This window comes from Ostrinia furnacalis, unplaced genomic scaffold, assembly GCF_004193835.3.
Source record: "Ostrinia furnacalis isolate ACB-3 unplaced genomic scaffold, ASM419383v2 OfSCF4105, whole genome shotgun sequence".
Lineage (NCBI taxonomy): Eukaryota > Metazoa > Arthropoda > Insecta > Lepidoptera > Crambidae > Ostrinia > Ostrinia furnacalis.
This window is the reverse complement of record NW_021134344.1, coordinates 169678-183202: the sequence shown is the minus strand read 5'-3', so window position 1 is coordinate 183202 and position 13525 is coordinate 169678. Positions and strand designations below refer to the sequence as shown.

Genomic DNA, 13525 nt, shown 5'->3' with positions numbered 1-13525 from the left:
TACCACACTGTTTCAAACCAGATATAATAATAGAAAATGCATTTGATTGATATAGATTTATATTATTTTGTTAAAAAAAACATTGTACTTAACTGTTTCAGACAAGAAAACTTAGTTTTATAAAACATTAGTTTCAGACACATTTTATTTAAAAAGTTTCATAAAAACAACTTCATAGCATGAGCACTACTTAGTTCATTTTAAAACTTTATACTTATTCTAAGTTGAATAATGGTAAATGAACACACCACCATAAGTTTGTGATTTAGCCTACGGAACATACTTCGTCATACAAGTTGAACTTTCCCATTCTTTACCAAATCTGCTATAGGTTTATACTGTAGTATATGCTGTGATCCCTCTGGAAAATAGAAAAAGAAGAAATTAAAGTCTTCGCTCGCTGGATGACAGCAGCTCAATTGACAGGTGGAATATTGTAGAATTTACAATATAATTTGACTTGTATTGTATGAAAATATACATTAGAAACTTGATTGAATAAGTTACCTTCTAAATCTATTTCTTCATCCTGATCCCCAACAAGGTCCTCTAACACAACACCAGTCACTGTATCATTGGCTTTCAAGAATACATGTGTTTGTAAATTCGGGTAAATGGCCATTTTATTCATTTCAAGCGTCTGCATGTTGCCAGGCATTTTATCTAGCACAACAGTCTTCAAATGATTCTCCATGTTTAGCAAATAATCTTGTGCATATTTAAATTCCGATGGTGTCAGGTAATTTGTGCCGCTCTCCATCCTTTGCCTCTCTTCGTTAATAATATGAATACAGTACTTTTCAATTTTGTTTAGTCTTGTTCTAAGGTAGTTGCATATGACAAATTTTATCCTGCTAAGCTCCATTTTATGGATAGAAGCTCGCAGATCAGTCTTTGGGAGTTTGTTTATGTTCCTCTCCATGTGTTGTATTTGTCCAAGCATACACTCCACCATGTCGTTGTGATGTGGTAATATTTCTGGCGCCAGACGTTCGTTTTGCCAAGCACTTTGCAATGTTTTTAACACCGTGTCTGCTGTTATTTCTTCTTCTTCGTCACTTAATTCTATATCGTCGATTGAATCCATCGTCGTAGAATGTTTGTAAGTAGTTTTTTTTTTCTTCTTTATGTAAGTAGTTATTATTGAATTAATTCAAGTACTTTTTACAATTTATCATGAAAACAACAATCTGCTCGACTCGACCGGGCCAAAACGAGTTTTGCTGATTGACAATTTGACATCCATGACACTGACGTTTGTATTCCGTTCCGAAACTTCCTCAGGTAAATTATTAGTCATAAAATTAATAAATTATTCATTATTATTCATAAATAATTATGAATTAATTTATTAAGTCATAAAATTATAGACACTTCAATTCAACGCATATTTTTTATTTTTAAATTCAAGTTCTTAAGAACTTAAATTCATTTTAACCTCAACCATAATTGTTTTTGAATCTAATTGAAACAAAAGAATCTTAGAAAGTGCAAGTCTAATATAGATGACCCACGCTGAACTGTCCCGCCAAACTCAATGACAGGGGGGCGCTACCATCGTTCAACTTTATGGTTTCCAACATGGCAAAAATCGGAACCAGCGATTCGGTATTGACGGTGGCGCCCCGCTGTCAATGTCATCGATAGGACAGTTCAGTATTTTGGAACTATATAATTTATTGACTGGTTTTACATTAGGGCTGATTTTTCAATTATCGGATAACTTTTACTGAAAAATAAGTTTGGCACATTGACAGTTTCAGTATGGGAAATATGTCAAAATGTCAATTTTATTCTTCAGATAAAAGTTATCCGACGATTGAAAAATCAGCACAGATCATTTTATAAACCGCGGAATTTGCGTTAGGAATAATTTCGGAACGCACCGGAAGTAATTGGTGACATCTGTCAGTAGCCCGTTTCCGGAACGTTGTCGCGGGAAAAATCTTAGTTTTCCAAATCTTTTTCCTTCATTGTTTGATAATTACAGAGTTGTAGACATTTTATCCGCTATTTTGTTTTGTAATCCGATCTATCGTGCAAGTTTAATGCCTACTATAATATATCATTATTATAATGACCAATAAATAAGCAAGATATATGTAAAAAACTGGTTAATCTCACATCGTTCATAGGATTTGTTTAATTTAGTTTCTCTGTATTTGTCTGAATTATTGTCTTTGACGATTTACGATTGCTTCATGTTTGACATAATGGATAAAATAAACTTAAATCTGTTATTGCTTTCAGCTCCTTCTTTTTTAAATTCGTTATAGGTATTCTTTTTATAAACACAAACAATAGCAAGTGCCTTTTGAAATCATACGATACCTACTTATCGAAAAATTACCGTCTGGATCTGGCAGTGCTGGCACCTAACCTTTAACTATCTTGCCTTGGAGATTTTAGGTGCCTGCAGTTTGATCAGATCATGTTATTTTATGATAATAGCTTAGTGAAGGCAAACGTAAACGTAAGAAGAATTACAGCCTATTGAATATACAGAAAAAGCCACCGTAAAAGTTAGGCGTACGTTATACCAAAAAATCTGACTTTTATGCATAATATTTATATATATATTTGAGCAATGATTAGAAGTTGTTTCCACATTAGCCAGATAGTTTTGACAGTTCTAACTCCTTGCCGGACAGTTTTTTTAGGATAGCTGCCAAAGCCACGATGACCTAAACTTCATGATTCACCAGCATTCTAACCTTTATTGGGAGTATACGCTGACAAACTTTCAGCTTTTATAAAATAACGTAGGTCTGGCGTTCACTAGCTCTTAGTCTAGTATACATATGTATAGGTGCCTAAAAAGACTTGTATGTACGACGACCCTCCAGCAGTAGCATTCAATAATTTATATTTGATCAACATCAATTTTATTGATCGATGATTTTGATATTTCGAAGAGATACCACAAAACACAAATATGTATCTAATATTATTAAACAGGTAGGTTACACATACGAGTACATGCATATCTTACAAATGCAGTCTCTACAGTTCCTAGCCCCGTAATCTTGTTAGTTTTATTCCCTTATGCTTCTTGGTAGCCTTATAACTATATTAGCTGCTGCATAAGACCAAGTGCCAGGGACGGATTTGATTAAAATGAACTAATAATGCATAATAATAAATCACACTGGCCATAACTCCCTGATGATAGGAATAGACGAGTGACTACGATCATAGCGTATGTGAAGTTGTGAACTTCAAAACCCAAAGAATCACTCTTAAAGTCCCGAACTCTAGATTGTTGACAAATAGAGCAGAATCTAACTATCTGATCTGATACTCTCACACAGAACAAGTAAACAGATTTCCATAAGGAACGTGGTCCGACTAATGCAAATCGAAATGATGAGAACTGGAAAAATAACTAAACACCAACTTACTTCGATATGGGTTTAATTTTAATCACAGCAAAGTTTTAATTGAACTTGCATAAGATGGAAGGTGACATTTTACTCAGTTTTTCCACTATGAAAGAAATCCTTTAGAAAATATAAGCCAGCCCTGTGCAAAAAAGCATCAAAGTAGAGTAGGTGATGTATTCACCTTCATATCTATCTCATTATAAATATCGATTTTTTTTCTGTGACGTCTTAGTTATAATCCTTAGAAGTGTATAAAAGACGGCCGCAGCGCGGTATAAGACGAGTAGCCTCCGCACCTTGGCAACCCCGCCACGACACGAGATTGGTTACAAAACTAAAGTCTGGAGTAGTTCGTGCAGCGATTTTCTTCAGTACTTTTGGTATAACCATCTCGGGGCGTCCACCCCTTCCTTGGAACTTTTAAGTAAGTGGATTTGTTTATTTAATTCTTGTCTTTATTTAGTTTTAGGAACTACTGTTTGGATTTTACTTCGCTTTACATGTAAAAGACTCAATAAAGGGAACATTTTGATACCCATATTTAAAACGATATTAATTCATAGAGGTTCTATTTTTCTCAGGTTAAGCAAACAGAAGTCTTGTGATCATGGCAATTGCCAGCTTGGACCCCGGCCCAGGAGTCGCCGCGCTGCAGGCGTGGGGCGGGCAGGTGGCCGCCTATGGCGCCGCCAACCAGACCGTCGTCGATAAAGTGCCTCCCGACATGCTGCATATGGTCGATCCATACTGGTAAGTATAACAGACACCAAATTAAGGCGCGTATTCTGAAACAACTCCTAAATCTTGAAGGATTGGTCACAATACCAATTCGAGGAAGCAATAAACATACTTGAGTATTGACTTTGACCTAAAATGACTGTCTCATTCTAGGTATCAGTTTCCACCTATGAACCCGCTATGGCACGGTCTTTTGGGTTTCACTATCGGCGTTCTCGGCTTCATCTCAATCACTGGCAATGGAATGGTCATCTACATCTTTACTTGCACCAAGGTACATACATATTATAACCACAGAGGAAATATCTAGGTGGTATAATAAATTGCACTGCTGTTTGCTGAAGTTTAATAAGTGCTTCATTTTCAGAGTCTTAAAACGCCGTCAAATCTACTGGTCGTCAATCTTGCTTTCTCCGATTTTCTGATGATGTGCGCGATGTCTCCGGCTATGGTTGTGAACTGTTATAATGAGACTTGGGTATGGGGTAAGTAATTGTTTAGCTACAAAGTTAAGTTGCCCAAAAAGATATAATTCTAAGTTTTCAAGTGGTTTAATTTTGGTTTTTCGTTTCAGGTCCTCTGGCTTGCGAACTGTACGCTTGCGCGGGTTCTCTATTTGGCTGTGCTTCAATCTGGACAATGACTATGATCGCCTTCGACCGCTACAACGTCATCGTGAAAGGTATCGCCGCCAAGCCTATGACCAACAACGGAGCTCTACTGCGCATCCTTGGAATCTGGCTGTTCTCTCTTGCATGGACGCTCGCTCCATTCTTCGGCTGGAATAGGTAAACGACTACCTAATAATGTCAACAAACCTTTATGTTTCCTGCTCATCACTGTGATGACCAAATGGTTTAAGAAAATTAACAATGATTATGCTTCTGTTATTCCAGATATGTCCCAGAAGGTAACATGACTGCTTGTGGAACAGATTACTTGAACAAGGACTGGTTTAGCCGAAGCTACATTCTCATCTACTCCGTCTTCTGCTACTTCATGCCTCTTTTGCTTATTATCTATTCTTATTTCTTCATTGTACAGGTAAGAATATTCTTTCTTCCCACGACATGCAAAATTAACTCAACTGTGTTGTTAGTTAATTTCTTAATAATGCCTCTTAATTTCAGGCTGTAGCTGCCCACGAGAAAGGCATGCGTGAACAAGCCAAGAAAATGAATGTGGCTTCCCTTAGGTCTTCCGAAGCGGCCAACACCAGCGCTGAATGCAAACTAGCCAAGGTAATGCACGAGCACTAAGGTCCAAAACAATAAATTTCTGATCTGTTGTTGTTTTCGTCTCTTTTTATTTTATATTATCTAATCTGTAATATTTGTAGGTTGCGTTGATGACCATCTCTCTGTGGTTCATGGCCTGGACACCGTACTTGGTGATCAACTACACAGGAGTATTCGAGAGCGCCCCCATCAGCCCTCTAGCTACCATCTGGGGATCCCTGTTCGCCAAAGCTAACGCCGTATACAATCCTATTGTATATGGTATCAGGTCCGTAACTATATCTGACAGCTTCTGAAGTACCACCAATCTGTATCTATACAAAGAAATGTTTTTCATTTGCTTTGATCCTGATTTCTCCAATATGTTCAAAATTAGTGCCAGCGATTTTTATGCAACTAAACGGGACTATTCTTTCTTTTCCTCCACTGTAACTCGTGTAGCCAGGATCTCCAATGAATCCCAACTTCTGGGGCTTCTACACCACTAGATAGAGTCGATTTATGATTAAATCGAATGTTTGTGTTTTCAGCCATCCGAAATACCGTGCTGAGCTATACAAGAAGTTCCCATCGCTGTCGTGCCAGGCGTCCCCCGACGAGAGCGGCTCGGTCGCCTCCGGCGCCACCGCCACTTCCGAGGAGAAGCCCGCCGCGTAAACACCAGACTTGGCCACACCGCCCATCGGACACACGATTTCTGCCAATGCGATGTTATTTATTTTTATACGCGAACATTTACATTTGTACAAAGTTATGAACTTGAACACAGAGCGTGTGCTGAGCAAAATACTCAGGCGGTCACAAACTATTTTATAATATTTCCAAACCTGCGTATTTTGAGTTCACGTTTTGGGTGTCGAGTTGAACGTTGCACACTTTTCTTATACCTGACATTTGCTTAAAAAGGCCGACGGCACGTAAAAAAATACAAAAAAATGATAAAATGAACGGTGTCGCTAGGCCACCCCTTCCATGAGACTGCTCCTCTAGATATAGGTACTGCGATAGATTACGATGAAACAAGCTCTGTATCTTGGACCAAATAAAGTTTATCAAGCAAAGTGGTAATTACCACAAACAAAAGTTTTTCATTTGACCCTACAGGTAGTTTGTAATTTTTGAGCTAGGAAATGGAAATACGATGCTAAGATATTTATTTTTACTCAAATAATAAAACACACTTATAGAGTAGGATTCATAACTGAGAGATGTGAGCCCAAATAGAATAGGATATTGGTAATTGGAACATAATTAAGTAGCAGTGATTGATAGATGAAAAATGTAGAAGCCTATGAAAAATTTTATAAAATTAGTCTTCCTTTCACTGAAAAGATATAAATTTTTAATCGACCACTTTATTTTATTTTTCAACTATTAATTTCAACCTCAAAGGCATTCATAAGATGTAAACCTAGAGAGCACGACAACGCAAACAAATCAATCATTTCACCGCACTGTGATCGCACCATGATCACTTCTCTATGACTCCCACACCCTGTTGCTTAGCAACTATCAAAAATGTAAACAAGCCGATGTCAAACCACGCCAAGTTTATTCTTCCACTGTGTTTACTAGTTTCTTTTAATTATTAAATAAAATAATAATAGAAATAGGTTAAAATGTATTAACAAGTAATTAAAATTGAAAATAACCATTCAATATGGCATGCAAAACTTCTTACGAGTTGCATCACAACTTTGCCAAGATAGCAGACGAAGCAGGATTCGCTTTCAACAATCATCGTCCGCGAATACACATCGACTGGAATAAAATCAGTAAGTAAATAATATACATTAAGTATAGTTAATTACTAAGAAATACCCGCCTGCCCATATTTTAGACATGCGTCTCTTAAGGTTGAAGATCAGATCAGCTTCGTATTTATTTGAAAGTTATTTATTACCTTCAGCTAACTTAGAGGTTTATTTTTTGCAGGATTAATTGACATAGACAGTTTAATACGTGAGAAGAAATTCGTATTAATCGAACAACATGTTAATGACGTGAGTAAATACCTACAATACTCATTACTTTACAAATTCATTTTATTCTATACTATAGCCATAGATGAAAATGCTGCAGTGTCGGTGTGTTAATCTAGAATTTATTATTATTATTTTTGTATAGATCCTGGACTGTGTTCTGGAGTCGGAGTTCGACGTGCGTATATTGGACGAGGGCGTGTTGAAGATGTTCCGGCTCGCGCAACTCGCCGTCGAGTACCAACAGTTCTGCCGCCACTACCTAGACCGCAGCGTCTACGTATTACGTGAGGAAATAACTTCTCTAGCACAGGTCACTAACAAAACTCATCTACAAAACATAAACACATCAAAACAATTTACTCAACTATTGGTTAATTTCAGGAACTCGATTCAACTAAAAAAGAACTCAGAGACCGCGATGAAGAAATCCGTAAATTAAAAAGAAAAACCAAACACACATACAGAACTCCCCTTCCATATGGAAATGATAACATAGCCAGCATGATTTTGAAAACATTATCGCAAAAGAACGAATTGTTTTCTTATGCCGCTGGTGACGTAAATCAATACAATAAATGCAACTTTTGCGATAAAGTATTTTTGAATCAACTTTACCTCAAAAGTCATATTTCAAGACGGCATTCGAATATCATGGAAATGCCACAAAGGGACACTGAAGATAGTTCACCAAACCAACCGAATATTACAGAAAATACAAAATTAAGGGACGAAATTTTAGAGCTCAAATTAAAATTGAAAGAGATGGAAAGTGCGATAAAACAAAACTCAGAGCAAGCTAATGCTAACGTGATTAGTCAAAACAAAGTAGAAAGTATTACAGAAAATGATTATAAAACTAATACAGTTTTAAAGCAAACAAAAGATGTTGAGGTTGCCACAAATAATGAAGACTATTTACTAGATAAGATTGAAGAATGGAAAAAAGGAGAACAAGATAAATATCATAAAGAGATAGACTTACTTAGAAGTCAAATTATGGATACAATCAAATCCATAAAAGACAAAGAAACTCCTGTGCCAAACACAGAACTGAAAATAATTGAGCAGCTAAATATTACAATAAGCAAACAGGGAGCTGAAATATTAGCTCTGAAACAAGAACTAATTAATTCTGTAAGTATTTTGAACTGTGATTTTAATCTTTAGGTCCATTTAATATTTTTCGAGCTGTTATTTTTTACAGAGATCACAAATCGAGAAGGAAGATGCTGAAAGACGCAAGGAATCAGAAACTCAAATGGCGCTATGGACAAACCGAGCCGAAACACACGCAAAACAGTATGAATCTTTAGTACAAAAGTTGAACGAAGTGGCGACAGAGGCACAAGAATCTCGAGCACAGGCTGATGCTGAGAGAAGGAGAGTGGCACAGCTGGAAGATATGTTGCAACAAAGTATAAAAAATAGTAAAACTTCACCACAAAAAGAAGACTTGCCAAAATCAAAACTAGTATGTATAATTCTAAAATCCTTTACAATAACATGTGTAGGTAATACATTTTTAAAAATTCAATACATAAGAAACAATAATAATTTTCAGGAATCGAGTCAAAAAGATGGTGACGTTAAGAAAACACCAATGAAGAAAAAAGCTGTTCTAAAAACAACTCCCGAGGCCGATAGAGAAACTCTTAAAAAACTCCATCAGAAGGCACAAGCATTACTAAATATGGGTTCTTTTAGCACTAGTTCTTCAGAAGATTTAAGTGTGGAAAATGCAAAGTCCCCGAAACCAAGAAAAACACTGAAAGATTTACAAGGAAACAAAATGCACAACCACAAGACTGACGAGGTCAATAAAGTAAAGCCCAAATTAGATAGCAATCATTTGCAACGAACTACTAACACAAAAAATAATCATGATTCTCATAATAATAGAGAAATAAAGGGTAAAAAAACGAAATCAAAATCACTACCGAATAAAATAGAAAAAAATGGGACAGTTATCGTACCAGGAAGGTAGGTACCTACGCAAAATTATATATCTTTAAACCAAATATTGCTTATACTTATGACATGATTGTTTTCAGCCCAATGAAAATATTAAGAGCAAAAATTACCGAGGAAGTTAATAATCGTTTAATATCAGCTGGAGTAGATCCTCTAAAAAGTAGCCTTCCTAAGTTCGATTACCAAAAACGGAAAATGCAATTGCAACAAGAACAAGAGATGAAAGCTAAGGTATGAATGAAGTCATAATTAATAAGATTTAATTTGGGTCTCAATCGGTTAAACTAAATTACACTTTAGTATATTTATTAAACAATAATACTATTTTTAGGAAAATCCTACACATGAAAAAATCCGGCATTCCATTTTAGCATATTTGGATTCAAAAGTACCACGTAAAATTGTTTTACCACCACAAGATTACGTTTCACCAAATAAGATTTCCAAACCATTTAGTTTTACTTCGGTGATTTCAAATGTAAAGAGCAAAGCTCTATCTTTAGTCAAATCAAATGATGTCGCTACTAAAGATAAAAGAAAGACTTTGAATGCAGAAGTTGCTAGAAGAGTTATGACTTTGCTCAATACACCACCCGATTCAGGACCATCAACTCCTGTTAATAAACATGTGAATTATGTTACAACGGAGTCTCAAATTGAATCTAATCCAGAATCAAGACACGTTTCCGTTGTAAAGAAAAGACATAATTCAAATGCAACAGATAAAACTAAAGATAAAACAACCAACTCTGCAAGGCGTCATTCTGTTATAAATACTGACACAGATTCAGACAGTGAATCTTCCCAAAATGAGCACAAATACCACGAAACTGTTGTCAAGCAGTGTTCAAAATCAATAGAAAATCTTATTAAGTCTCCTGCACGTAGACCACTTTCGGCAAGTTCTGATTATAAAGACACTGTAAAGAAGTATACGATTTCTGAAGATAATTTGTTTCGTTCACAATCTGCCACAAATATTTCTAATTCAAAAGCAGATATTATAGTCAATAGCAAACCTTCACATGAAATTAAAGACAATAGTACTGACGTAGAATCCTCAGACAAAGAAGAACCTTTGACTAAAGATGTTCAAAGTAATCCAAAACAAACAAAAGGAGTTTTGAAAAATGCATCCTCGACGTCTTCTTTAAACAAGAAGAAAGTTTTGTTCGATATGGAAGCAATACAAATGAAATCTCTAAGTGCCTCACCATCTCAGAGTCTAACTGAGAAAAGTGATGGAAATGAGAAATACGAACTCGGTTTAATAAATTTGGATGGAGAAGAGTGGGATATATCAAGGTACTTATCAACTTTTAAGTATAATTTAAGTGTTTTATATTTTAAGAAGTATGTGTTTCACAATTTACTTAACTATACTTGATCTTTACAGCATTGAAAATGAGCCACTGAAGAACGATACAAAACTACAACTCAGCTCTCGGACAAGTCCTAAGATAGCAGAACTTACGAAGACCATAGAATCGCAATTAGCTCGGCGCAACGATACTCCTTCAACTGCTATAGTAGGAGGCATTGACGTGTTAGCCCCAGCACCCTTGTTGCGAGCTTCAAGTATTGCTGGAAGTAATACTAGTTTAGGCAGTTCGATTCTAGATGATTCGGAAAGCCCACGACCAGTCGTTAACAACAAAGCTTTTGTCAAACCTAAGTTAGTTGCTGAGAAAGACGACAGCGAAATTGATTTATCTGAGTTTAGTACAAGTGGAATTGTTTCAAATAAGAATGAACGAGATGCTTTTTAAGTTGTATATTAATTTAAAATTAATAAATAAATATATTTTACACAATTTATTGTTTATATTAGTTACTTATTTCTACTTTAAACTAGTTACAATTAAATATTCATTTGCCAATTTTAACATTAGTTAATTAAGCGAATTATCACTATAATTAGAAGTTTTTGGGGGAACTAAAAATTCCTTTTAAACTAGCTGTAATAGTTCTTTATTCAATAATTGTGTATCTTTTTGAGATGTTAATTGATGAGAAATATGATTGCAATGCAATGTCGTTAGTTCTTTACATTAATAACGATTTTTTATGCATAAAAAGGCAGGTATTTGACCACAATCGCACCTGATGTTAAGTTATGATAATGCAAGTTAAAAATGGAGCCTTGCAGAACACCAATTCTTATTTGATTAAGTATTGAGTAAGGTTATTACTCGTGTAAAATATTTTTCTAGGTAGGATTAACCAAAGTAGTTAAAAGTTGATTTGACGGTTTTTTTAAAAAAGCCTAGGGTTACACTTGTGCGCATAACCTTATCAAAGGGCTGATTGATGCCAAAATATTATATTTATGCTGTATTTAATTGAATCTTAACAATATGGTAAGTAATACACAATTATAGGAAAGGAAATACTTAAGTTTCTGGAGTATTCCTTGTTTCCAATGTGTTTAACTCAGTTTAAGCCGAAAGAATGTGGGTACCTTTTTTATAGCTAAGTAATTAAAAATAATATCAATAATAATCACTTAAAATAATTAAATTATATGCAAAATACATGGAATGTATCCTTACTTACATAGTCTTCAAAACAGCAATGGCACAAGTCACTTAACTGAAGCAATATTCCTCTTCATTGTCTATAATGCCCTCTGTACTTTGCGTATATGTTGGCTTTTTGATTCTTTCAATGCTTGGTCTAATTTATTTGTCATGTGCATCAAGTTAGGTAAATCACATTGGAGGAGTATGTGATTAATCACATTTTGACACTGGCTAGCAGCTTTGGCATCTTGAATGGGCAAGTTTACATGAGTCGGAGAAAGGTTTTTGTACACTGGTTCAGTACTATTTCCTTTACTGTCCTTATTTTGTGCAAATATTTTTGGTGTCATAAGCACAAAGTCCATTGCAACTGTAGGCTTTACTTCTTCTAAGCTTTTCTGACTGGCTACCTGTTAGAACAAACAAACACCAATGTAGTGATTTTCCATATTATTAATCAGACAATGTCTTAAAAGTTTCATATATTTTTTTTACCTGGATTTCAAACCGCCAAGTAAGGTCTTGATAAGTTGGCTCTTTTTGTTGTAATAAATTTAAAGCACTGGAAAGTTCTGCTTTTTTAGTTGCATATAATTTGACTAGGACCTCTTGATGCTCAGAAGAAAATCCAGCTATTGCTATTGAGGATTTGAAGTCTGGGTCCGATAACTGTGGGAAAAGTATGATGGTTATTAATAAATTCAATAAGTAGGTAATTATCTGAAGCAAAAAATACTGATAACAAAGTTAAATTATTACAGTTATTTACAATTAATTTACAGTGAACTAAAAAACTAATAACTATATATGTACAAATAAAAGTAATATTTACAGAAAATAAAGTAAAATAAAAACATTCTTAAGCTATACTAAGTATCCCCAGATCCGTCATTGAGGTTAGCGGTGCCCAGAAGGCTGGCAGCGTTTCCACGTTGAATGACATAGACGCTGGCCAAGGTAGAACCCAGAATTATTACAAAATGTTAGCATTCATTTCACTTACATTATGTTTACATGCCTCTACCAACAGATATGTAAGTGCATAAACCAAATTTTGTATTGTAGTAACTGGTACATCCAATTTTTCTGAAAAAGAAAAGTTATTTTGGTTCAATAGGTAATATTAAACTTATGAAAGCTATTAATAATTTATGAATACACAAAAAAACATTTATCATGTAAACAAGTAACATGAGTTAAGAGTAAGAGCTTCGAAGCAACAATTTACTTTACTTACCTGCAGCAACACTGTACTTCTTGAGATTAATTCCATTATTCAAGTAATCAATTGACAATTTACAAAAGTCGACTAACACTGAAACAATAGCAAATCATAAATTTTATCATAAAGGACTGAGTACAGTATTTAGTGATTAATTCGGTTGAAAAGTTTTTTGAGTTGTTATATTTACCTTGAGTAGAGTGGTTGTGTAGTAAATTGAGATGTTCTTTCTGTAATTCACTAAGAAAAATAATCATTTTTATGCTGGATGAATATGAACACTTATTTTATTCTTTTAGAATTATTATTGAAAAAAATGCAGAAATTTTAAACAGCAAAAAACTGAAAAAAACACATCTGTGATCTGTCAATGTCAAACAAAACTGTATGACGGGTGGCCGTCACTGCTGTCACATAGCGTTTTGTTTAATACATAAACAAACATTTCTTTGATTTTTGATTTTAT

At 34.9% G+C, this 13525-nt stretch overlaps 4 protein-coding genes across 4 annotated transcripts; 2 read left to right on the top strand and 2 right to left on the bottom strand.

Moving 5' to 3' along the window:
* Positions 1–214: 214 nt before the first annotated feature.
* Positions 215–1102, bottom strand: Sld5 (DNA replication complex GINS protein SLD5). Its single transcript, XM_028312756.1, has 2 exons — positions 508–1102; positions 215–361 (listed from the first exon to the last, which is right to left on the bottom strand). Exons 1-2 carry the CDS (start codon positions 1085–1087, stop codon positions 288–290), a joined length of 654 nt encoding a protein of 217 aa, XP_028168557.1. The 5' UTR covers positions 1088–1102; the 3' UTR covers positions 215–287.
* Positions 1103–3650: 2548 nt separating this feature from the next.
* LOC114358718 (opsin-1) lies at positions 3651–6424 on the top strand. The gene is made up of 9 exons (XM_028312755.1): positions 3651–3807; positions 3965–4133; positions 4275–4395; positions 4489–4606; positions 4696–4909; positions 5018–5165; positions 5252–5362; positions 5461–5627; positions 5890–6424. The coding sequence occupies exons 2-9, from the start codon at positions 3991–3993 to the stop codon at positions 6014–6016; spliced, it is 1149 nt and encodes a 382-aa protein (XP_028168556.1). The 5' UTR covers positions 3651–3807; positions 3965–3990; the 3' UTR covers positions 6017–6424.
* A 243-nt stretch (positions 6425–6667) lies between these two features.
* On the top strand, positions 6668–11835 carry DZIP1 (DAZ interacting zinc finger protein 1). Its single transcript, XM_028312814.1, has 9 exons — positions 6668–7134; positions 7295–7362; positions 7487–7654; positions 7726–8478; positions 8549–8815; positions 8906–9324; positions 9396–9546; positions 9647–10620; positions 10712–11835. Exons 1-9 carry the CDS (start codon positions 7020–7022, stop codon positions 11082–11084), a joined length of 3288 nt encoding a protein of 1095 aa, XP_028168615.1. The 5' UTR covers positions 6668–7019; the 3' UTR covers positions 11085–11835.
* On the bottom strand, positions 11194–13393 carry LOC114358771 (COMM domain-containing protein 2). The gene is made up of 5 exons (XM_028312815.1): positions 13250–13393; positions 13075–13152; positions 12841–12923; positions 12333–12506; positions 11194–12247 (listed from the first exon to the last, which is right to left on the bottom strand). Exons 1-5 carry the CDS (start codon positions 13314–13316, stop codon positions 11933–11935), a joined length of 717 nt encoding a protein of 238 aa, XP_028168616.1. The 5' UTR covers positions 13317–13393; the 3' UTR covers positions 11194–11932.
* Positions 13394–13525: the final 132 nt, after the last annotated feature.

What these genes read in the sequence shown, in the direction of transcription:
- Sld5 (XM_028312756.1), bottom strand. Translation starts at nt 1,087, where the DNA reads ATGGATTCAATCGACGATATAGAATTAAGTGACGAAGAAGAAGAAATA. An exon ending in TGAAGAAATAGATTTAGAAG is followed by an intron (nt 362 to 507) that starts GTAACTTATTCA and finishes TCTATTTTCCAG; the next exon opens with AGGGATCACAGCATATACTA.
- LOC114358718 (XM_028312755.1), top strand. Translation starts at nt 3,991, where the DNA reads ATGGCAATTGCCAGCTTGGACCCCGGCCCAGGAGTCGCCGCGCTGCAG. An exon ending in ACATCTTTACTTGCACCAAG is followed by an intron (nt 4,396 to 4,488) that starts GTACATACATAT and finishes CTTCATTTTCAG; the next exon opens with AGTCTTAAAACGCCGTCAAA. An exon ending in CTGAATGCAAACTAGCCAAG is followed by an intron (nt 5,363 to 5,460) that starts GTAATGCACGAG and finishes TAATATTTGTAG; the next exon opens with GTTGCGTTGATGACCATCTC.
- DZIP1 (XM_028312814.1), top strand. Translation starts at nt 7,020, where the DNA reads ATGGCATGCAAAACTTCTTACGAGTTGCATCACAACTTTGCCAAGATA. An exon ending in TCGAACAACATGTTAATGAC is followed by an intron (nt 7,363 to 7,486) that starts GTGAGTAAATAC and finishes ATTTTTGTATAG; the next exon opens with ATCCTGGACTGTGTTCTGGA. An exon ending in AAATAACTTCTCTAGCACAG is followed by an intron (nt 7,655 to 7,725) that starts GTCACTAACAAA and finishes GGTTAATTTCAG; the next exon opens with GAACTCGATTCAACTAAAAA.
- LOC114358771 (XM_028312815.1), bottom strand. Translation starts at nt 13,316, where the DNA reads ATGATTATTTTTCTTAGTGAATTACAGAAAGAACATCTCAATTTACTA. An exon ending in TAGAGGCATGTAAACATAAT is followed by an intron (nt 12,507 to 12,840) that starts GTAAGTGAAATG and finishes CTTTTCCCACAG; the next exon opens with TTATCGGACCCAGACTTCAA. An exon ending in CTTGGCGGTTTGAAATCCAG is followed by an intron (nt 12,248 to 12,332) that starts GTAAAAAAAATA and finishes TTGTTCTAACAG; the next exon opens with GTAGCCAGTCAGAAAAGCTT.